Source organism: Salvelinus fontinalis, chromosome 36 (assembly GCF_029448725.1).
Source record: "Salvelinus fontinalis isolate EN_2023a chromosome 36, ASM2944872v1, whole genome shotgun sequence".
NCBI lineage: Eukaryota > Metazoa > Chordata > Actinopteri > Salmoniformes > Salmonidae > Salvelinus > Salvelinus fontinalis.
This window is the reverse complement of record NC_074700.1, coordinates 18,864,225-18,888,890: the sequence shown is the minus strand read 5'-3', so window position 1 is coordinate 18,888,890 and position 24,666 is coordinate 18,864,225. Positions and strand designations below refer to the sequence as shown.

General features: G+C 41.1%; 1 protein-coding gene across 1 annotated transcript; it reads right to left on the bottom strand.

Moving 5' to 3' along the window:
• Nucleotides 1-357: 357 nt before the first annotated feature.
• On the bottom strand, nucleotides 358-24,176 carry LOC129835460 (chromosome partition protein Smc-like). Its single transcript, XM_055901097.1, has 4 exons — nucleotides 23,918-24,176; nucleotides 15,544-15,596; nucleotides 2,859-3,381; nucleotides 358-2,716 (listed from the first exon to the last, which is right to left on the bottom strand). The coding sequence occupies exons 1-4, from the start codon at nucleotides 24,174-24,176 to the stop codon at nucleotides 2,421-2,423; spliced, it is 1,131 nt and encodes a 376-aa protein (XP_055757072.1). The 3' UTR covers nucleotides 358-2,420.
• Nucleotides 24,177-24,666: the final 490 nt, after the last annotated feature.

The window sequence follows — 24,666 nt, the reverse complement described above, 5'->3', positions numbered from 1 at the left end:
ATTTAACGATGGACGTAACACCACCATGCTTGACCATTGGTATAAGGTTCTCACTGTGGAATGTAGTGTTTGGTTTTCGCCAGGCATAATGGCACCGCTACCGTCCAAAAAGTTATATCTTTAACTTATCTGTCCATCCAGGTGCTTCCAGGTGCATTTGGCAAACAAGTCAACTTTTTGGACAAGATGGGTCTCATTATGTCTGGCGAAAACCAAACACTGCATTCCACAGTAAGAAGCTGGGTTTTGCGTAACTTTGTTAAGTAAATAGATAAAATAAGTAGATGTTTTTTTTGTTTTTTATTTGTAAACTCAGGTTCACTTGATCTAATATTAGGTTTTGGTTGAAGATCTGATAGCATTCAGTATCACAAATATGCAAAAATAGAGAAAATCAGAAAGGGGGCATAAACCAAACCAACAAAATATAAAATACAGTAACAGACGTTCATATTTATTTTCATTTAGGTCATTTAGCAGGCCTCTTCTCCAGAGAGACATGCAGTCAGTAAATTCATCTAAGGTAGGTAAGATATCAGTCACTGCAAGTAAAAATGTATAAAGCTGCTATCAGTGAAATCAGTGCTAGTAATAAAAGACAACTGCAAGTGTTAGTGCCAGAATAATAAAGTTGAAACATACAGCTATTTGTCACATTGTATAAATGATTGGAGACAGGCGCAATAATTCGTAATAGGGGTTTTTAAATACTCCTCCCAAAATATACAACCTGCCATGAAAAGGCACGGGGACGAAGCCCAAAACAAACTCGTATACAAAAACACAGGGATGTAACCCAAACAAAAGAGCGAGGTAAAACCTCTAATAAATACACAGGACGAGACCCATAATAACAAGTGCCTAGAGGATGGTGACGTAGACCTCCGGAACTGGTGAACGGAATGAGCAGCAGTACCAGGGGAATCCGTGACACTATTTTGAGATTTGGATTAAGGCTCAAAAGATTATGCAGTGTAAAGCAGGGTTCCCCAACTGAGGCCCGCGGGATGAATTTGGCTAATTTGGCCCGCCAATTTTTCTGAGCAAAAAACCCCCAACTGTTTTTATTCTATTTTAAATTCATTGGACACAAAAGACTGTAAAAACACCAGGAAATCAGCTCCATGTGATTTTAATTTAAGAAATCTGTTCCCAAGTATTCCCATGCATAATAGAGAGAAACGTGATCGTGAACAAATGTAAGCCAGGTTTGAAATTACTATGTTTAGTCAAACCTTATATCTGTTTGGGCTTCTTGCAGTCAATTTGCAGTCTACAATTATTTGTGATTATGTTCCGGCCACACGCACCATCCACTCAACAAGAAAATGGTCTTGCTGCTGAATCTAGTTGATGATCCCTGGTGTAAAGAGTAAGATTAAAAAAACAACATTGTCCACAATGTCCTTCCACCATAACACCAGGGGGTGTCAAGCTTCATCCACAAAGTTTTTCTGATCAGGTTATTTACCTACCCTGAGCTGATTGTGTTCAGTTAGTACACCTGTGTAGCAGAGATTGTTATACATAAGCTTTTCACAGTCAAGTCAACTTCCCTGAGACCTGGGGGGCTATCCAAGACAGTTAAACATTTACAATGCTGCAGACAGATCATGTACAGTAAAAGATAATACATAATTAACTTGTCATGTTGAGGAATATTGTCCTTTCTGAAGAGTATATTTTGTCAAATGCTTCACCCCTCTGAATGCATGTCCGAAGATAACTGTCTCAAGTTAACCCCTCTTCTTAGAAATTGACAGGCTCTTTGTCCGGTAGACAGCACAGATAACTTATAACTGCAGCATTTCACTGGTGAGAGGGCATGATGTCCTGTCCTATGTGATGTTGGAACACGTTATTACACACCAACCAGCTCTGGCTCTTCCAGATCTTTCCACAGTCTGTTTCTCTCAGGTAGAGCTAATAAATGCAGATACTACCTAGGGTTGCACAGCTACCAGTCATTTCCTAAAGTAACCTGAATTTTCTTGATTTTTGGTAATTGACAATTAATCAATGGTAATCTAATGTAACTTCCGTAATTTATACTTGAATAAATAAAAAAATCATATATAGTTTACATTTTATATATGTGTCTATATTGTCCATGAGTTTCTAGTTGATAGATTATATGGTTCAAGATAAAATAGCAGGTTGACGTTTATTGACATGAATCTTGCCCTCGGGACATAATTTAGAGATTGGAAAGTTACCAACATTCTGGTAGTTTACTGGTAAACTTTGAAAGTTACCAGTAATATACCCTCCCTTTGCAACCTTAGTAATACCATACACATTAAGTCAACTGAAATTAATGAGAGAGCAAGATAAATGTGTGTCCGCATGTTGTGTTTAGACGTTGTTTGGTACACATTAGGCCTTACTCAGTCACGTCATCTTGCCTGAGACCTGGGGTCCTATTTACGACAATTGCACAGATCCTCCACCAACAAAAGGTCTGATTCTCTCAGGGCTTGGTAGAAGTACTCTTGGGCGACAGCTCCCTTCGGCACAACCATGTTGAGCAAGGCTAGATTCTGTTTGGACCTGGTGGGTTTACTTTCCACCTCCTCCATCTCCTCTTGGCTCAGAACTCTTTGAACCTGGAGACGCATAAGTATGGGCGACAAGAGTCCCAGTCGGTTCACCAACTCCGTCTTGTGTTTAGTGATAAAGGCTTGACCAGTGGGAGTAGAAGGGTTGGCTGAAGAGGCTACAGGGGTGAAATCAAGAAGAGGGGCAACAACCTGAAATGTTTTTTTTCTTCTATTTCTATTGTTGAATAAAAAATATGTGGAGGCTTGTTCTGCCTCTACCAGAACAACTGAGAATTTAAATAATTTTTGCATACTTACCAATAAAGGACCGTTGAGTCATTTCATATGGCCTATCTATCTTGATATTCTTCTTATGTGTTTCTTCGTTACAATAAGAGGTAGGAAACTTCCTGTTCAACTCTTTATATCGTTTTTTAAAAAGTTCAGTTGTTTTCTTTGACCCTTCCGCTTTCTTCGCTTTTTCCAACTCTTCTTTAGTTCTTCTCAACTCTTCTTCAGCTGTCCTCAGCTGTTCTTCCAACTCTGCATTAGTTCTCTTCAACTCTTCTTCAGTTCTCCTCCACTTTCCTTCAGTGCGCTTCAACTCTTCTTCAGCTGTCCTCAACTCTTTTTCCAACTGTGCTTTAATTCCACTCAACTCTTCGATCCGGTTGTCCTTATTTATTGCTTCGTATCGCAGGAGTTGTGGATCGTTGTCCTCTTCTGTCTGTGTCTGATTATCTGTTCTGACTTTGGGATGTAACTGTTTAATACAAGCCTTTACTTCTTGCAGTTCTTTATTCTTCTGCTTAATGGTCTTCTGCAGTTTTTCTATCTCCCTCTCACAGGATTCCAAGTCTCAATCTTACAACTACGCATCTTTTCCTCAAGTTTTGCAATCGTTTTTTCAAGGTTTGTTATTAGAGTTGTCTTCTTCTCCACTATCTTCTCCAATGTGCCTCTTCCACCTGGAAATTCTCATGTCTGTTTTCAGATATCATTTCCTCTAATTGCTTGATCAGCTTTGAATTCTGAACCTTATGTGACTTTTTGTCAGAAAGAACACAATACCTTCCTTCACATTTCTCTATCAACCCTTCAAGGTTATAGTCAGTAATGTATTTCTCAATAGTTAGATGCAATTTGTCCAATTCTTCCTCATTTGTGAACAGCACCACTGTATTATTCAATGCTCTTTCGATAAATGTATCTTCATATCTGCTCCTCTCTCCTTCCTCATTCATGAAATTAGATAGAGTCGGTTTTAGAGAGTCTGTACAACCGATTCTAATAACCAAGAGGATAGCGTTAGGTCCACCTGTAAATGAGGACTGGACAGATTTTAGAATCTGCTGTTTTGTCTCATTACTTAATTGTCCAGACCAACCTGGAGTGCGGATCACAGTAATTTTACGACTGCCTAGCTTAGTCTCTTTCTTCACAGCTTGTTTTCTCCATGATGTCCAGTAATTGAATTCCTTTTTGTTCAGGATGATGTTTCCTGCTGTATTCTTTCCAGCCCCATGGCAACCAATAAGCACAAAATCGAGTTCTTCAAAAATGACAACTGTTGGTGACAGGGTAAAGGGTAAAAATTGTGTTAAATTTTATTTTAGAAAGTGTTTTCTAAAGAAATGAAAGAATATTATGATTAAGTCAATAATAAGTCAGTAATACGTCAGTAATAAGGAAATAGTAAGTCAATAATAAGTCTGTAATAAGTCAGTAATAAGTTAAAATAACATACCGCCTTCGGACTCATCCTCTACAAACAATGGATTGCTTTCAGAGGCTATGGAGAGGACAGAGTAGAATTACCTTTCATATATAAATGAACAAACAAATGAACATGTTGGTGGCAACTAAGTAAAGAAACCTACCACTTGATCCACATCCCATTTCAGCCACTGAAATGTAGGACTCCCAATGAATTCAAAACCACTGTGTTAATGTTTGGCTGCAGCTTCTACCGGTATTTGAATCGATGACAATGGTAATCTGTTTTTTCTCCATGTTATGTTAATCCTGGGAGAGAATAGAAATGATTATTGACAGTTAGTCAAGAAAACTTTAGAATTATAGTCAGTCATCTCCTCTGTGCCTTTATACATGATACAGCACCAAACCAACCTGATGCTGAGATATTCCCCACAGCAGTTAAATGTTGTTGCATAATCATTGACCACGTTTACATGCACACAGTATTCTGGATAGTAGCTCATATCCTGCTTAAGGTCTGATTTGGGATAAGCTGTTTATATGCACCTTTGATATCCCACTCATGTGTATCAACTGTGTCCATGAATAAACAGAATATTCCCCATTTAAGTTCATATGGGTTAAATGGAATAGTAACGTAAATCTGGACACTGACTGTCGGCCTATAACCTCTCACATGAAGCATAATATAATATTAACTCCTGCAGAATTATGCATTGCAGTGAAATTATACAACAAATGTTCATTTGGTCTTGGGAACAGGAGTGGAGAAATATGATTGATTTTTTTCAGCATCTCTTGACAAAATGCTAATGCTCATGTAACATGTTATCTTTGACTCTGTTAGGCCAGCAGACAGTACTGTGTTATCTTTGACTCTGTTAGACCAGCAGACAGTACTGTGTTATCTTTGACTCTGTTAGACCAGCAGACAGTACTGTGTTATCTTTGACTCTGTTAGACCAGCAGACAGTACTGTGTTATCTTTGACTCTGTTAGGCCAGCAGACAGTACTGTGTTATCTTTGACTCTGTTAGACCAGCAGACAGTATTGTGTTATCTTTGACTCTGTTAGGCCAGCAGACAGTACTGTGTTATCTTTGACTCTGTTAGACCAGCAGACAGTACTGTGTTATTTGACTCTGTTAGGCCAGCAGACAGTATTGTGTTATCTTTGACTCTGTTAGACCAGCAGACAGTATTGTGTTATCTTTGACTCTGTTAGACCAGCAGACAGTACTGTGTTATCTTTGACTCTGTTAGACCAGCAGACAGTACTGTGTTATCTTTGACTCTGTTAGACCAGCAGACAGTATTGTGTTATCTTTGACTCTGTTAGACCAGCAGACAGTACTGTGTTATCTTTGACTATGTTAGACCAGCAGACAGTATTGTGTTATCTTTGACTCTGTTAGACCAGCAGACAGTATTGTGTTATCTTTGACTCTGTTAGACCAGCAGACAGTATTGTGTTATCTTTGACTCTGTTAGACCAGCAGACAGTACTGTGTTATCTTTGACTCTGTTATGCCGCAGACAGTATTTCAACCACATAAATGATGTACCCAAGACGAACTGAAGTCTTATCATAAATGTGTTTTATTGTTTTCTCAGAATTTAATTTCCTTAAAACCAGTCAAACTGATGACATTTGGACATTTTGCACAGGACCGATCTTTACACTGTTTTGGAGTTATTGCATTTTCTCCCTGGTCTTTAAATAAAACAGACAACTTTACTGGTGTTAACTGGATTACTAATGCATTCATTCTATCAACGTAAGACATTATTCTGAGGAGCACTACTTCATTTAGTATTTTGGGGCAACAAGTTATGACATGTAGGCCTATCTAACTACACTTGACAAATGTCAGAAAATGTCAGAAATTATAAGCAGAAAGTTGTCTAAATTAGGGACGAATGTAGCCAGCATTCTATACTGTCAAGTACGGAGTATCAGCAAAATAAATTAATAAATTATGATGGATCGAACTGTGCAGGTAATCTTCATTTGTTTGTGATTTGTTTGACAATCAGATGAAAACAAGATTACACAACACCCATGATATGTGAAACTGAACCTGCGCAGACCACGAAAAACAACAGTAAACGGGATAAGATGTTTACATGCAACAGTATCTCGTCTAAGATCAGCATATTCCAGGCATCTTATCCGGGTTTCTCATAATGGGGATACAATCTTTTTTGGGTTATTGTAAACGGGATACAATGTTTAAATGTGTCAATTCAAAAACAGAATTCTTGAGTATGCCGAATAATAACAGGATATTGGTTAGCATTTTTTATATTCCGATTCCATGGCACAAGGTTGTACAGTATGGGCTAATACTGTATAAAAACAATGCAAGATTCAACACTTTGTTCTTTTTGTCTTAAATTATTGTACATTCTTGCCACAAACCATTTATTTTTGTGGGTTGTTTGAGCTGAAGTGAGATCTTCAAGAAACTGGACACCTGCCTCCTGGGCTGCATCACTTCCTCTTCCCCTTTTTGCTTTCTTGGTTTGGTTTGTATGTTTGTCTGATGATTGTCTGATGACTTCACTCTGCCTGTCCAACCCAGACCTAGAACCTGACACTGTTCCGCCCTGACACTTAAATATTTGTAGTCCTTCCCAGACTTCTAAAACAACCTCAGGTAATAACCATCTGTAACTAGTTCCTCTAGTCAAGGACTCCATAGTCTAGAAGTTAATCATCTGAATAGTGGCAGAATTAGCCTAGTCCTGATCTAATTAAAGCTCTGCCCCATAATGTTATGTAAAATATGTTCTATTTAGTTATCTGGTCAACAAAATCAACAGGCACTCACCACAAAATGAAGCCATCTTCTCATGAAGACAAATATCCTCTGCTCAAATGACAGAACATGAACATAAGACTTCATGACGTTCCACAGTCATCTGTACAATCTGTTCGGCTGTGTCTAAAGGTTGGACTGAAGGGCGTGGATAATGTGGTTTAGCCTGTTGTGCCAAAATCTCTGTGCGTTCGTGAGAAACAACCTTGCATATTCCTCTCTCTATCTAGCTATCCCCGTAAACGTCATACAGCAATATGATCAAAGTCAACTTTGTTTAAAAGTAAACTCGTAGATGAAGAATGGTAGTGAACGAAAGCAGAGGGAATGGAATATCTTCCTGCAATAATGCACAGCCATCGACCGTGTAACGTCTTCGAGAGAATCAAAACGTCTGCAGCTGATTGACGGATCTACAGATCTCCTTGCGTCATAAAAAACAACTCATTATTTGTAGTCAGTCAAAATTTGATTCATTGCGGTTTTGATTCTCTCGAACACGGCCGCTGTCTTTCTTGTTCTGCCTGTACACACTTCGAAAATAATGTTCTTAAATGTTTCTTTGGTAAGGGTGATGGTTTTATGTGGAACCCTAGAATTTACATAAACAATCTTATTATAGTCCCAAGGTCAGCCATGTGTGTCATCCATGGTTTGCCTGTACTATGATAAGAGTTTGTGTAAAACAATGAATGTGAAGAATTTATCTGCATTGTATGTGTGTTTGCTAACAAGGGCCGGTCTTGGCCAGACAAAAATATTGCCTCCCCTACAAGAATAGTCAGATAATATCTATAATATGTGTTATGGTTTTCTTCCTGGGATGAAAGAGAGGACCAAAACGCAGCGCGGCTAGTGTTCAACATAATTGAATAAAGAATATGAGAACACTACAAACAACAAAACAATAAATGTGAAAACCGAAAACAGTCCTATCTGGTGCAGAACACAAAGACAGAAGACAACCACCCACAATCCCCAACACAAAACAAGCCACCTATATATGATTCTCAATCAGGGACAACGATTGACAGCTGCCTCTGATTGAGAACCATATTAGGCTGAACACAGAAACAGACAAACTAGACACACAACATAGAATGCCCACCCAGCTCACGTCCTGACCAACACTAAAACAAGCAACACACATAAGAACTCTGGACGTGACAATATGTTTTGTCCCAGATATTGGAGGTATTCAATGTAGGTTCAGAGTGAAAGGTGAAGAGATGTATTCTCTTGAAGTTGAAATCAGATTTATTTTTGGTTCTGAATGAAAGTTGAAAATATGTAATTTATAGACGTCTATGATTGGTTCAGATTTGGTCTGAACTGGACCGAAAAACAACATCTGTGGATGTGTAAATCAAGGCTGGTCTGGATTGCAACAAAAAAACAAGCCCAGACAGGGCAGAAAAAAGATGTCCCCAAGTCGTCAGCTTCGGTCTTTGATTACCGAGGTATACAGCAAGGATGAGCAACTGCAGTCCTTGGGGGCCCGAGTGGTGTCACACTTTTTCCCGTCCCTAATCAACATAGCTGATTAAATTAATTGCATTCTCAACTGAAGATCATGATTAGTTGATAATTGGTTTCAGATGTGTTAGTGTGACACCAATCAGCCCCCAGGGGACAGTGTCACCTGAAATGTAATTTTAGGAATCCCATCTATGTGGTAGGCCTACCATTTGTAAAATACCCCCCAAAAATATGGCCGGTCTGGATACAAATATAACTGACCGACGTCAGCGTGAATATTGGGGTGTAGCCTACCATATCACCTGCAATGGAAATTTGTGAATGCCCATCCATGTGGTAGGCCCACCGTTTGTAAAACAGGCCATTGTGTTGGTTTTATTAGTCCTGATTCCTGTGACTAATCAATTTGGCGATTTAAGCTCTAAATATCAGCTACCCAACTTTATCAGCAGGAGCCTATTTGCAATGTGTTTACACAGCGGGAAATGCAGAAGTATTTTATTTTTCACTATGATCAGCTCGTAAAAAATTGACAGATACAAACTTGAAACCACTGATCATGACAATTTAGCCCATGAGATGAAACTCGTACACAGCAGTTGTGAGTAGCCTGATTGTTCATTCATATTGTCCATTTTACTTTGACCTGTCCTGCTTTTAGGATATGTTGTTTGTTAACATGTCAGCACATTTTTTATTTAATTGGGCGCCATTTTGGTTTGCCTATATAATCGGAAACCTGCATGATGTAAAACGTTTCTGTCTCATTATATTGTCATACATTTTTATCTCCAGCCTGCAGGATAGAGAAAAGGCCACATACCCTTTCTACCATATTCTCTATCTGCTACATGATTTATGTTAGATCATGTTGTTCAATGAACGTTGGTGGAACACTGCAGAGATGTGTCTCTCTAACAGCACCCTGGAGAGGCGCTGGGAATGGACACGATAATTATTTTGTGTCCCTGCCTTTGACAAAGTGGGAACTACTTATCATAGGGCGGCATCAGAGCTCACCTAAAAAGCCTATTTTTCAGCTTTCTGAAAATTAAATATTTGTTGTCCATCCCAGACTTCTAAAAAAACGCAGGTGAAAACAATCTTAACCTAGTTCCTCTAGTCAAGGACTCCATAGTCTAGAAGTCAGTATCCTCTCCTCAAATGACAGAACGTGAAGGTAAAACTGAATTAGATTTTTATGATGGATATTCCACAGTGAGCTACAATCTGGTCAGCTGTGTATCAAGGTTATCGGTTATGAGGTAGGATTTGCGTGGCTTTTGAAAATGTAATGTGTCTGCGTGTTCCAGAATTAAATCTCTCTCTCTCTACATATATAGTTTTGTTCAGTTTTCCCCTTGGGATGGTCCGCGTAGACATCATACATTCTTTCCATTAGAGTTTGAACTCAACTAGTTCTGAAGTATGTAAACAAAGTATGTTTAGATTCTCAGTGTTCCATGCAGGTGTTGGCTGTGTTTCATTCCAGGAAAATCTTTACTTCACTATGCCCTCGTTCTTCACTCCACTTCACAGATCTGAGACAACTTTGTTTTGGCATATCCAGTCTGTGAAGAGGAGGTGATGAGAGCATAGGGGAGGGAACATCTTCCTGGAATGAAACACAGCCATTGTCTCTCTTGTTCTCTCTGTAGAACCCCGTAATTACCTGACTTGTCATACAGTACCACTGACCTTGGTTATATGACAGCCATAAAACCAAACAGAATTGTTAGAGTTGTGTGATAAAATTTAGTTTATAGCTGTTGAGATGAAATACCCTTGAGATTAAACGCTGGAAGATGTTGCATGGAACATTTTCAAAGTATCTACAGTACATAAAAAATGTATTAACCTGTTGAGTTAAATGTTTATAAAAAGTAAACACTAGGAACATCTATATCAAAGATTTTTAAATCTTTGTATACATTCAACATCAGTCGAAGGACAGAGGGAATACACTAGAACTTTCTTGCAGATCTGGTTGGACAAAAAAAACATGTCTCACTGCCCAATTCATTCACACACAAAGAAGTACTTGTTTTTGTTGACATTTGTCACGTTCCTGACCTGTTTTCCTTGTTTTTGTATGTGTTTAGTTGGTCAGGGCGTGAGTTGGGGTGGGCATTCTATGTTATGTGTTTCTATGTTTAGGTTATTTGTCTATTGGCCTGATATGGTTCTCAATCAGGGACAGGTGTTTTACGTTTCCTCTGATTGAGAACCATATTTAGGTAGGCTGTTCTCACTGTTTGTTTGTGGGTGATTGTTCCTGTGTCTGTGGCACCACACGGGACTGTTTTGGTTTCGTTCGTTTGGTTAGTCTGTTCGTGCCTTCTTCGTGTTTATGTAAGTTCACATGTTCAGATCTGTCTATGTTCTATGTTGCATGTGTGCACTTAGTTCGTTTTAGCTTCACGATCGTTTGTTTTTTGTTCGTTTAGTAAGTGTTTGTTTTTCTTCATTAAAAGAAAATGTATTTTTTCCACGCTGCGCCTTGGTCCACTCATTCGTCTCATAACGATTGTGACAATTTTAGCCGACACCCTTATACAGAATGACTTACAGGAGCTAGTAGTGTTAAGTTACTTCCTCAAGGGAACATCTGTTTTTCACCTAGTCGGCTCGGGGATTCTAACCAGCGACCTTTCGGTTACTGGCCCAATGCTTTTAAGCCTCCTGCTGCCGCTAGATTGTAATTATCACACACATTGCATCTTCTTACACACAATAATGCTTGACTGTATATAGTACCAAATAATGGTTCTTTGGCTTGTTGCCATAGTGGATCCCTTTAAAAAATAGAACTAACTATACAGTGGTGATTTTACATGCAAAAGTGAAATTGGTGTATTTATGCTGTTTTTCAAATGCACAGATCACTTTATACATCTTCCCAAACAAACAACCGGTAGTTTGAAAACTTAGCATAATAATTCTCTCATGACGCTTTGTTGACAATATGACAACAAAACAACACCCTCTGTCTGGGAAAACACCCCATAATGTTATATAAGATATGTTCTATTTAATTATCTGTTCAACACAATTAACAGGCACTCACCAGACAATGAAGCCATCTTCTCATGAAGACAAGTATTCTCTACTAAAACAGAACATTAACTCAAAACTTCATGAAGTTTTTTAAAGCAATGTTTTATGACGGATATTCAACACGCATCTGCACAATCTGTTCAGCTGTGTCTGACGGTGTTCTGCTATGACGAAGGAAGGGCGTGGTTTAACTTTTTCAAACTGTGTTGTCTGCATATGCCAACATATCCCTCTCCCTATATATCCCTATAACTCTCACTATTATATATACATTTCAACTCAGTTTTTCACAATTCCTGACATTTAATCCTAGTAAAAATCCCCTGTCTTAGTTCAGTTAGTATTACCACTTTATTTAAAGAATGTGAAATGTCAGAAAAATATTAAAGAGAATGATTTATTTCAGATTTTATTTATTTCAGTTTACATACACTCAATTAGTATTTTGTAGCATTGCCTTTAAATTGTTCAACTTGGTTCAAACGGTTCGTGTAGCCTTCCACAAGCTTCCCACAATAAGTATATATACAGTTGAAGTCGTAAGTTTACATACACTTAGGTTGGAGTCATTATAACTAGTTTTTCAACCACTCCAAACATTTATTGTAAACAAACTAGAGTTTTGGCAAGTCGGTTAGAACATCTACTTTGTTCATGACACAAGTTATTTTTCAAACAATTGTTTACAGACTATTTCACTGATAATTCACTGTATCACAATTCCAGTGGGTCAGAAGTTTACATACACTAAGTTGACTGTGCCTTTAAACAGCTTGGACAATTCCAGAAAATGATGTCATGGCTTTAGAAGCTTCTGATAGGCTAATTGACACCATTTGAGTCAATTGGAGGTGTACCTGTGGATGTATTTCAAGGCCTACCTTCAAACTCAGTGCCTCTTTGCTTGACATCATGGGAATGTCAAAAGAAATCACCCAAGACCTCAGGAAAACTATTGTAGACCTCCACAAGTCTGGTTTATCCTTGAGAGCAATTTCTAAACGCCTGAAGGTACCACGTTCATCTGTACAAACAATAGTACGCATGTATAAACACCATGGGACCACGCAGCCGTCATACCGCTCAGGAAGGAGACGCGTTCTGTCTCCTAGAGATGAACATACCTTGTAGAGTCCATGCCTCTGATGAATTGAGTATGTTCTGAGGGCAAAAGGTGGTCCAGCTCAATATTAGGAATGTGTTCCTAATGTTTTGTACAGTCAGTGTATATATGGTACAGTCTGGTAGAGCATGGCATATAGGGTATGAAAGCTGATGCTATGTTATGTTATGGCGTAGAGACAAACTTGGCAAAACAGATATACTGTTTAATTAAAAGTTTAATTAAATAAACTACATTTGACCAACAATACAATCATAGTGCAGTGCTCAAGGTGTGATATGTATATATCCAAGTACACATTGTTGAGTACACATTGTTGAGAAAGTACACATTGTTGAGAAAACAAGTAATCTATGTCCTATAATTGTTTGTTTTATTTGAAAAAATATATATCAAAGACAGGTTTTATATCAAAAATACAATTACATTATTCCTTAATCTATACTGTATATATAAAAAATATAAATACATACATATAATAAACACATTAAAAGGACAGCCACTTTCTAGGGCAGTGTCCCCATCACTGTCCTGACTCATTGATTGAAGTCTCTTTGGACCAGAGGGAACAGTGCCCCCTACTGGCACTCCAACTCCATTTGTTCTGGTTGTTGTCTACCCTCCAATGCCCAACCTGGCCAACCCCGCTTCAGAGGCAAGCCAGCAGAGGGGTTGCAGTGTGGCACAGCTTCCAGTGCCAGACAAAGTGTGATCAAGTGCTAGTGGTGGTATGTGGGGAGAGAGTCTCAATGGAGTGTTGTTTCTGACGCTGTTGATTTCTGTAGGAGAGAAGAAGGTGTGCTGATTAACCATCTGAGTTACGTGGCAGAATACAAAAGCTTTATGGCAGACTATATTTACGGCCGAATAGATCCTATACTCTGTTAAGCTTTATGGAAGAATATATTTTTGGCAGAATAAATTGTGTACTCTGTTAAACTTTATGGAAGAATATAGAGTTGAAGTCGGGAGTTTACATACACTTAGGTTGGAGTCAACCACTCCCCAAATGTTTTGTTAACAAACTATAGTTTTGGCACGTCGGTTAGGACACCTACTTTGTGCATGACACAAGTCATTTTTCCAACAATTGTTTACAGACAGATTATTTCACTTATAATTCACTCAGTCAGAAGAGTCAGAAGTTTACATACACTAAGTTGACTGTGCCTTAAACCAGCTTGGAAAATTGGCTTTAGAAGCTTTTGATAGGCTAATTAACATCATTTGAGTCAATTGGAGGTGTACCTGTGAATGTATTTCAAGGCCAACCTTCAAACTCAGTGCCTCTTTGCTTGACATCATGGGAAAATCAAAAGAAATCAGCCAAGACCTCAGAAAAATAATTGTAGACCTCCACAAGTCTGGTTCATCCTTGGGAGCAATTTCCAAATGCCTGAAGGTACAACGTTCATCTGTACAAACCATAGTACGCAAGTATAAACACCATGGGCCCACGCAGCCATCATACCGCTCAGGAAGGAGACACATTCTGTCTCCTAGAGATGAACATACTTTGATGCAAAAAGTGCAAATCAATCCCAGAACAACAGCAAAGGACCTTGTGAAGATGCTGGATGAAACAGGTACAAAATTATTTATATCCACAGTAAAACGAGTCCTATATCGACATAACCTGAAAGGCGGCTCAGCAAGGAAGAAGCCACTGCTCCAAAACCACCATATAAAAAGCCAGACTACGGTGTGCAACTGCACATGGGGACAAAGATCGTACTTTTTGGAGAAATGTCTTTTGGTCTGATGAAACAAAAAGAGAACTGTTTGGCCATAATGACCATCATTATGTTTGGAGGAAAAAGGGGGATGCTTGCAAGCTGAAGAACACCATCCTAACTGTGAAGCACGGGGGTGGTAGCATCATGTTGTGGGGGTGCTCTGCTGCAGGAGGGACTGGTGCACTTCACAAAATAGATGGCATCATGAGGCAGGAAAATTATGTGGATATATTGAAGCAACATCTCAAGACATCAGTCAGGAAGTTAAAGCTTGGTCACAAATGGGTCTTCCAAATGGACAATGATCCCAAGCATACTTCCAAAGTTGTGGCAAAATGGCTTGAGGACAACAAAGTCAAGGTATTGGAGTGGCCATCACAAAGCCCTGACCTCAATCTTATAGAAAATTTGTGGGCAGAACTGAAAAAGCGTGTGCGAGCAAGGAGGTCTACAAACCTGACTCAGTTACACCAGCTCTGTCAAGAGGAATGGGCCAGAATTCACCCAACTTATTGTGGGAAGCTTGTGGAAGGCTAACTGAAACGTTTGACCCAAGTTAAACTGTCACGTTCCTGACCTGTTTCTGTTAGTTTTTGTATGTGTTAGTTGGTCAGGACGTGAGTTTGGGTGGGCAGTCTATGTTTTCTGTTTCTATGTTTGTTTAAGGGTTGCCTGGTATGGCTCTCAATTAGAGGCAGGTGTTTGGCGTTTCCTCTAATTGAGAGTCATATTAAGGTAGGTTGTTTCACATTGTTTGTTGTGGGTGGTTGTCTCCTGTGTCAGTGTATGTGTTATATTACGCCACATGGGACTGTTTCGGTTTTGTTTGTTTGTTCGTTTTATGTAGGCATTTTCCTGTTCATGCGTTCTTCGTGTTTCATGTGAGTTCGTCGTCCAGGTCTGTCTACGTCGTTTGTTGTTTTTGTAGTTTATCAAGTGTATGTCCTTTCGTCTTCGTCTTGTTAAATAAATTCATTATGTCATATTCAAACGCTGCGTTTTGGTCAAATCCTTGCTCCTCCTCTTCGGATGAAGAGGAGGAAGAAAACCGTTACAGAACCACCCACCTTTCCAGAACCAAGCAGCGGGACCACGTACTGTGGTCCACTAAACAGGAATCCTGGACATGGGATGAAGTATTGGAGGGAAAAGGACACTGGGCTCACATTGGGGAATATCGCCGCGCTCGTGAGGAGATGGAAGCAGCGAGAGCCCAGGATCGGTGGTATGAGGAGGCAGCATTGAGACGTGGCTGGAAGCCGGAGAGTCAAGCTCAAAACGGGAGATATGAGGGTACGCGACTAGCAAGAAAGCCCGAGAAGAAACCCCAAAAATTTCTTGGGTGGGGGCTAAGAGGCAGTGGGCCTAAGAGGTAGTGGGCCAAGGGCAGGTAGGAGACCTGCGTCCACTTCCCAGGCTAACCGTGGAGAGCGGGAGTACGGGCAGACACCGTGTTACGCAGTAGAGCGCACGGTGTCTCCTGTACGTGTGCATAGCCCGGTGCCGGTTATTCCACCTCCCCGCACTGGTAGGGCTAGATTGGGCATTGAGCCAGGTGCCATGATGCCGGCTCAAAACGTCTGGTCTCCAGTGCGTCTCCTCGGGCCGGCATACATGGCACCAGCCTTACGCATGGTGTCCCCGGTTCGCCTACATAGCCCGGTGCTGGTTATTCCACCTCCCCGCACTGGTCAGGCGACGGGGAGCATTCAACCAGGTAAGGTTGGGCAGGCTCAGTGCTCAAGGGAGCCAGTACGCGTGCACGGTAAGGTATTTCCAGCGCTACCTCCCCGCCCCAGCCCAGTACCACCAGTGCCTACACCACGCACCAGGCTTCCAGTGCGTTTTCAGAGCGCTGTTCCTACTCCACGCACTCTCCCTATGGTGCGTGTCTCCATCCCAGTGCCTCCAGTTCCGGCACCACGCACTAAGGCACCTGTGCGTCTCCGGAGCCCTGTACGCACTGTTCCTTCTCCCCGCACTCGCTCTGATGTGCGTGCCCTCAGCCCGGTACCTCCAGTTCCGGTACCACACGCAAGGCCTATAGTGCGCATTGAGAGTCCAGTGTGCCCTGTTGTTGTTCCCCGCACTAGCATGAAGGTGTGTGTCCTTAGCCCGGTACCTCCAGTTCCTGTACCACGCACCAGGCCTACAGTGCGTCTCATCCGGCCAGAGCCATCCGTCTCACCAGCGCCATCTGAGCCATCCGTCTCCCCAGTGCCGTCTGAGCCATCCGTCTGCCCAGTGCCGTCTGAGCCATCCGTCTGCCCAGTGCCGTCTGAGCCATCCGTCTACCCAGTGCCGTCTGAGCCATCCGTCTGTCCCGAGCCATTAGAGCCGCCCATCTGTCCCGAGCCGTCAGAGCCGTTAGTCAGTCAGGAGCCGCTAGAGCCATTCGTCAGTCAGGATCTGCCAGAACCGCCAACCAGACAGGATCTGCCAGAGCCGCCAACCAGACTGGATCTGCCAGAGCCGCCAACCAGACTGGATCTGCCAGAGCCGCCAACCAGACTGGATCTGCCAGAGCCGCCAACCAGACTGGATCTGCCAGAGCCGCCAACCAGACTGGATCTGCCAGAGCCGCCAACCAGACTGGATCTGCCAGAGCCTCCAACCAGACTGGATCTGCCAGAGCCGCCAACCAGACTGGATCTGCCAGAGCCGTCAGCCAGCCATGAGCGTCCAGAGCCGTCAGCCAGCCATGAGCGTCCAGAGCCGTCAGCCAGCCAGGAGCGTCCAGAGCCGTCAGCCAGCCATGAGCGTCCAGAGCCGTCAGCCAGCCATGAGCGTCCAGAGCCGTCAGCCAGCCATGAGCGTCCAGAGCTGCCATGTATCCAGAACTGCCCCTCAGTCCAGAGCTGTCTCTCTGTCCGGAGCTGTGTCTCTGTCCGGAGTTGCCCCTCTATCCTGAGCTACCTCTCTATCCTGAGCTACCTCTCTATCTTGAGCTACCTCTCTATTCTGACCTACCTCTCTGTCCTGAGCTACCTTGTCCCGGAGCTGTCCCTTAATTTTGTGTTGCCTCATATTAGGTGGGTGGAATAGGAGGGTGGCCATTCTGAGGGGGAGAAGTAAGCTGGGATTGACTATGGTGGGGTGGGGACCTCGTCCAGAGCCTGAGCCACCACCGTGGTCAGATGCCCACCCAGACCCTCCCCTAAACTTTGTGCTGGTGCGCCCGGAGTTCGCACCTTAAGGGGGGGGTTATGTCACGTTCCTGACCTGTTTCTGTTAGTTTTTGTATGTGTTAGTTGGTCAGGACGTGAGTTTGGGTGGGCAGTCTATGTTTTCTGTTTCTATGTTTGTTTAAGTGTTGCCTGGTATGGCTCTCAATTAGAGGCAGGTGTTTGGCGTTTCCTCTAATTGAGAGTCATATTAAGGTAGGTTGTTTCACATTGTTTGTTGTGGGTGGTTGTCTCCTGTGTCAGTGTATGTGTTATATTACGCCACATGGGACTGTTTCGGTTTTGTTTGTTTGTTCGTTTTATGTAGGCATTTTCCCTGTTCATGCGTTCTTCGTGTTTCATGTGAGTTCGTCATCCAGGTCTGTCTACTTCGTTTGTTGTTTTTGTAGTTTATCAAGTGTATGTCGTTTCGTCTTCGTCTTGTTAAATAAATTCATTATGTCATATTCAAACGCTGCGTTTTGGTCAAATCCCTGCTCCTCCTCTTCGGAGGAGGAAAGCCGTTACATAAACAATGCTACCAAATACTAATTGAGTGTGTGTAAACTTCTGACCCACTGGGAATGTGATGAAAGAAATAAAAGCTGAAATAAATAATTCTCTCTACTATTATTCTGACATTTCACATTCTTAAAATAAAGTGGCGATCCTAACTGACCTAAGACAGGGAATTTTTACTAGGATTAAATGTCAGGAATTGTGAAAAACTGAGTTTAAATGTATTTGGCTAAGGTGTTTGTAAACTTCCGACTTCAACTGTATATACTCAGTGCTAAATAATCCTCTCTGTGCACACTTAAAAAGTGGGTTCTTCAATGGTTCTTTGGTAAGGGAGATGGTTATATGTGGGACCATAATGACCTTTCAGTACCTCAAAGGTTCTTTGCAGTTCAGAAAAAGGTTGTTTATTTCCTCTTTTAGTGATAATTAAAATCTAGGGGCGGCGACTCATTCAAATATTTTGGTGCGTGGTTTGCTGGCAGCTCTTTTTGAGCAAACGGAAGTAAGAGTTTCATACCAATTTACCTAATCTGTTGTGTTATGCCATATCTTGCATGTGATTTCAGCAAGTAATGGCATCTTGTTAAAATTGCACAATCAGTCATTCTTAAACCTTGTGTGGTTCTTCAAGTATATTTTTTTGTAGAAAGATCCTCCATAAACGATCTGTCAATAATCTTTAAAAAATTGATCTGTATAGCACCAAAAATGTTTGCAACAATGGCAGAACCCTTTTTAGTGCTACATAGAACCTTTTTTTAATTGACTTTATAGTGCCATAAAGGTTATATTTAGAACCTTATGAGCATGGCTCTTTACAGAACCCTTAAAGGTAGAGCACCAACAAGGGTTCTGCCATCGTTAAGAGTCAAATAACCCTTATTTGGCACTACATAGAACCATTTGTTTAAGACTGGTTCCTCAGAAATACGTGGCCAGAGTTGGTTTAGAATAGCTTTCTACTGTCTTCTAATAGTGACTTCTAATACAGAAATGGCTGCAAAAGTCTGCAAAGCATCTTCGTGCAGGGGCAAGAACACACATCGACCAACAGTCTCACCACATTGTAGGGTATGTTTCATGAAGACAGAGACAGTGCTGTGCTACTTGTGTAACAAACTGTACTTTCACTTTGAGATGCTTATTTTCATCATACTTCATTTTCTAGATATAACATAAATATTTCTGGCTCATTTTCAAATTGTGGCATAATAAATAGAAGTCTGTCACAATAGAGATTGTAGCATGAAAGACGTTGATATCATGGTGGCCTTTGATGGGCACTCTGGGGGGGTGAAAAGAGGATACTGTTAGAGTAGGTTAGGTTTAGAATAAGGGTTAGGTTTAGAATAAGGGTTAGGTTTAGAATGAGGGTTAGGTTTAGAGCCTTTGATGGGCACTTCGAGGGGAAAAGAGGATACTGTTTGAGACAAACAACACAGAGCCAGACAAAACACTTTGACAAACAACACAGAGCCAGACAAAACACTTTGACAAACAGAACACAGAGCCAGACAGAACACTTTGACAAACAGAACACTTTGACAAACAACACAGAGTAGCCTGGCTGACGTGCAGACCACATGTTGTTGTTTGTGTCACACTGCTTTTCTTTATCTTGGCCAGGTCGCAGTTGTAAATGAGAACTTGTTCTCAACTAGCCTACCTGGTTAACTAAAGGTGAAATAAAAATAAAATAAACACAGAGAGAGAAGCTAGTCTGGAGGACTTTGACATCAACCAGGCTACTTTAAGAGAGACTGTCTCACCACAAGGCTTGTAAAGAGGGCAGATGGGAAACTAGCGCAGAGGTATACAATTGACAACTGTAGAGGATGATCATTTTGACAGCATGTATCAATCCATTTTACTGAATAGAAATCCAATTAAGACATACAAGATAACGCGAGAAGAATTTTATTTGATTTCAAAAGATGGACATTGACAAAAAGTATATATGTATCTATGGCGATAAAAAAACAGTAATTGATAACGTACAGTGATATTTATGTTAATATTTTTTAATTATATATGTTTTTTTCTTCCATAGAAGTCAAAAGAGAAAACAAAACAATGACATTTAACCGTTCAACTTCAATAAAAGTTGCATATTGTGGTTAAAATGTACATATATTGTAATGCAACATGATCATATTGAACCATGTATTAATATTCAAGCGCATTCTTTAAACGGTTTATTACATCGAACTACACTCATAGTTAGAAAATGTTTTCTCTTTTGTGAAGCTACATGATCCATGTATAATAACAAAAACGACAGAACAAGCCCAATCTCTAAACTGTTGCCAGCTAGGCTGTAACCAGGCTGTAATTGGGCTGTAACCAGGCTGTAATTGGGCTGTAACCAGGCTGTAGCTCTGCTGTATAGCTGTGCTGTCTCCTGTGTTGATCAGGGCTTGACGGTGAGCTGGGCCTGTCCATACACCTCTCTGAATCCCCGTTTATACCTGCCGCTAATGTAGCGGACATGAGTCGGTCATGGTCACGTGATGAGGTAGCCCCGGTTGCAAACTTCAAAACCAGTGTCTGGTTAACACATACTGATGCCATAAGTCAATGGTGCCACCTGTAGATGATTTTAGAGGGAGGATAACTATGATTCAAATGGTTTCACCGTCCAAATCAGTCTACACTTGAGAGATATCCCCGCCCCCCCACCCTACGGTGGTGAAACGCTCCGTCCACGTCAGGTACGAGCCTGCCTTGATCAGACTGGAACACACAAACATTTGTATGTGTATGTGTCTGTGTGCAGGGGAACACACTTGTTCCTCTCAGATGATCCTGGGGAAATCTGATCGTCATTCCAATCTTCTCTGACATCTAGTGGTCTGTTTGGGTATTGAATTTACATGCATACTGAACTTACTACTGCTTATGGAGCCAAGGACCAGAGATAAGGGTATTCAGACAGAAGGAACACTTTGACAAACAGAACACACAGACAAAACACTTTGACAAACAGAACACAGAGCCAGAAAGAACACGTTGACAAACAACACAGAGCCAGAAAGAACACTTTGACAAACAACACAGAGCCAGACAAAACACTTTGACAAACAGAACACAGAGCCAGACAGAACACTTTGACAAACAGAACACTTTGACAAACAACACAGAGCCAGACAAAACACTTTGACAAACAGAACACAGAGCCAGACAGAACACTTTGACAAACAGAACACTTTGACAAACAACACAGAGCCAGACAAAACACTTTGACAAACAACACAGAGCCAGACAAAACACTTTGACAAACAGAACACAGAGCCAGACAGAACACTTTGACAAACAGAACACAGAGCCAGACAAAACACTTTGACAAACAGAACACAGAGCCAGACAGAACACTTTGACAAACAGAACACTGCGATGATCAAAGATCCAGATGGAACACTTAACCAAACAAATAGAATACAGAGAGACAGACAAAGGCTGAATTCAGCAGGGTTGGAGACAATTTGAATTGAAGGCAGTCAATTCAGGAAGTTCACTGAAATTCCAATTCAATAACTGAAAAAGTTGCATCTATTTTCAATGACTTCAATGAATGAACAGAAAAGTAGAAGCTCTTCATTTCAAAAGTTGTTCCATTTTATTTTAAATTCAAATGACATCCTGAATTGACTGCCTTCATACTCTAATGAGGAGATGGTGTTGTCTCTGCCCTAACAATGAGATTCGTTGTCGCAACAGTGGAATGGCAGGCAGGAAGAAGCGAGATCAGGTGGAAACATTCTAGCCAATGAGAGGGCAGATATGCACATGAACGGCAAACACAACTCTGACATAGAACCGTTTTTCTCAAAGTTGCCCAGATGCCACGTACATCCACTTATGTGAATACATTCTAAAAACCTAACCATTATGAAACTTAAATTACATCAAATAAGCCCCACAAATTAGTAATCCCATTTTTTGTTGACCAAATCTCTATACAAAAAAAATCCCCACTTGGTCTGTTTATATGGTCTGGTTTACTTGGTCTGTATTCTTGCGGTAATAGATTTTGACGGTAGTGGAGCCTCTCGCTTCGCTTCTTCCTCTCTGCTTCAATTCAGAATGACCCCAACCCGTGTATTCAAACTGGGTTCATGACCCATAAACCCTGACCAAAGTTTACACCCCAAAAGTAATGATAGCAATTTTTGCATACCTGAATGGTTAATTAAGTAAATATATTATGCTTTCTTGGTCATTTTTGTGAAATTCAGTGTCAAACAGCAGAATAGGCTATGGAAGAAAATACATAATACAACAAAATATAAAAGTGACAAAATTGACCAACATTTACTGTAATTGATTAAATAATTTGCATACCTAGATATATACAGTATAATGCTTTATTGATCACAAATAAATAATTCAGTGCCATACAGCAGAATAGGCTATGGAAGGAAAATACATGATACAACAAAATACAAAATGAAGTGTCAACTATAAAATGCAGTCATTGTGACATTTAGATTGAGGCTCATAAGATTATACAGTGTAAAGCAGGAGGACCGAGCACGCCCCCATTCTCATCAACGGGGCTGTAGTGGAGCAGGTTGAGAGCTTCAAGTTCCTTGGTGTCCACATCACCAACAAACTAGAATGGTCCAAACACACCAAGACAGTCATGAAGAGGGCACGACAAAACCTATTCCCCCTCAGGAAACAAAATGTTTTTGGCATGGGTACTGAGATCCTCAAAAGGTTCTACAGCTGCAACATCGAGAGCATCCTGACCGGTTGCATCACTGCCTGGTAAGGCAATTGCTCGGCCTCTGACCACAAGGCGCTACAAAGGGTAGTGCGTACGGCCCAGTACATCACTGGGGCTAAGCTGCCTGCCACTTTAACTATACATTCATGTACATACTACCTCAATTGGGGCGACCAACCAGTGCTCCCGCACATTGGCTAACCAGGCTATCTGCATTGTGTCCCACCCACCACCCGCCAACCCATCTTTTACGCTACTGCTACTCTCTGTTCATCATATATGCGTAGTCACTTTAACCATATCTACATGTACACACTACCTCAATCAGCCTGACTAACCGGTGTCTGTATGTAGCCTCGCTACTTTTATAGCCTCGCTACTGTTTTTCACTGTCTTTTTACTGTTGTTTTATTTCTTTACCTACCTATTGTTCACCTAATACCTTTTTTGCACTATTGGTTAGAGCCTGTAAGTAAGCATTTCACTGTAAGGTCTACACCTGTTGTATTCAGCGCACGTGACAAATAAACTTTGATTTGAAGTGTAATGTCAAAACCCAATATTGTCCACAATTTCCATCCTCCACTATGACACCTGGGGGTGTCAAGCTTCAACCACAGAGTTTTCCTGATCAGGTTATTTACTTTTACCTGAGCTTGTTGTGTGCAGTTAGAAAACCTGTGTAGTAGAGGTTGTTAAATGTTAGCCTCGCACGGTCATATCACCTTGCCTAAGACCATGGGGGCCTATTTAAGACAGTTAAAAGATAGCCTTCTCCACGTTAAAGATAAGACATAATTATCTTGTCATATGTGAGGAATATCGTCTTTTCTGAAAAGTATATTTTGAAAAACGCTTTACACCTCTGACTGCATGTCTGCAGACAAATGTCTCTGAAGTAAATCCTACTCATTAGACATCGACAGGTTCTTCATCCAGAAGGAAGTACAGATAATGTCAAACATAACTGGAGTACTGGCGAGAGTTGTCCTATTATGGTTCAGGTCGGAATCCTTCATTACACACCAGCCTGCTCTGGTCGGGATTTCTTCTCTTCCAGGTCCTTCACCAGGTAAGGGTCTTCTTTTTTCAGACCATGGTAGAAGTGTTCTTGAGCATGATCTCCCTTACGTACAACCATGTCCAGCAGTGTTTGGTTCTGTTTGGTCCTGCTCTTGGTGGGTGGGTTGACCACCTCTTCCCTCTCCTCATCATTCAGAACCATTTGATCGTGGAGATACGAGAGTATGCCATCCAAACGTCCCAGGCGGGTCTCCAAAGCCATCCTGTGTTTGGTGATGAAGCCTTGACCAGTGGGGATAAAGGTATAGGCAGGAGGGGATACAGAGGAAGGGGGAAAAGTGTATTTTATCTCTTGCATTTAGAAGGAACCTATATGAATGGCTTAGTTATGCATTTAAAATCTAAATGTATTTTACTCATTCATATTCTATATTGTGTTAGAAATGAACCAATATGTACAGTAAATGTTTCTCTCTGATACCATACTCACCACAAGAAGAAAGACAATTCATTTCAATGCAACAAGGGACCTCATTTTGATGATTTCTGCCCGCTTCTGCTCTTAAGAAGGGTTGTCGCCTATGGTCTTCCAATTCAGGTGTGTCTTCTTCACTGACATTATCAGTTGTGTTCTTTAGAGCACTCAGTTCTGCTCGGTATCTGTTATTTTCTTCCTCTAGATGTTGTATCCGTCGGTCTTTTTGTTGACATGCTGGACATTCAGTCTGACCTACACCTGCCACAAAACTCTC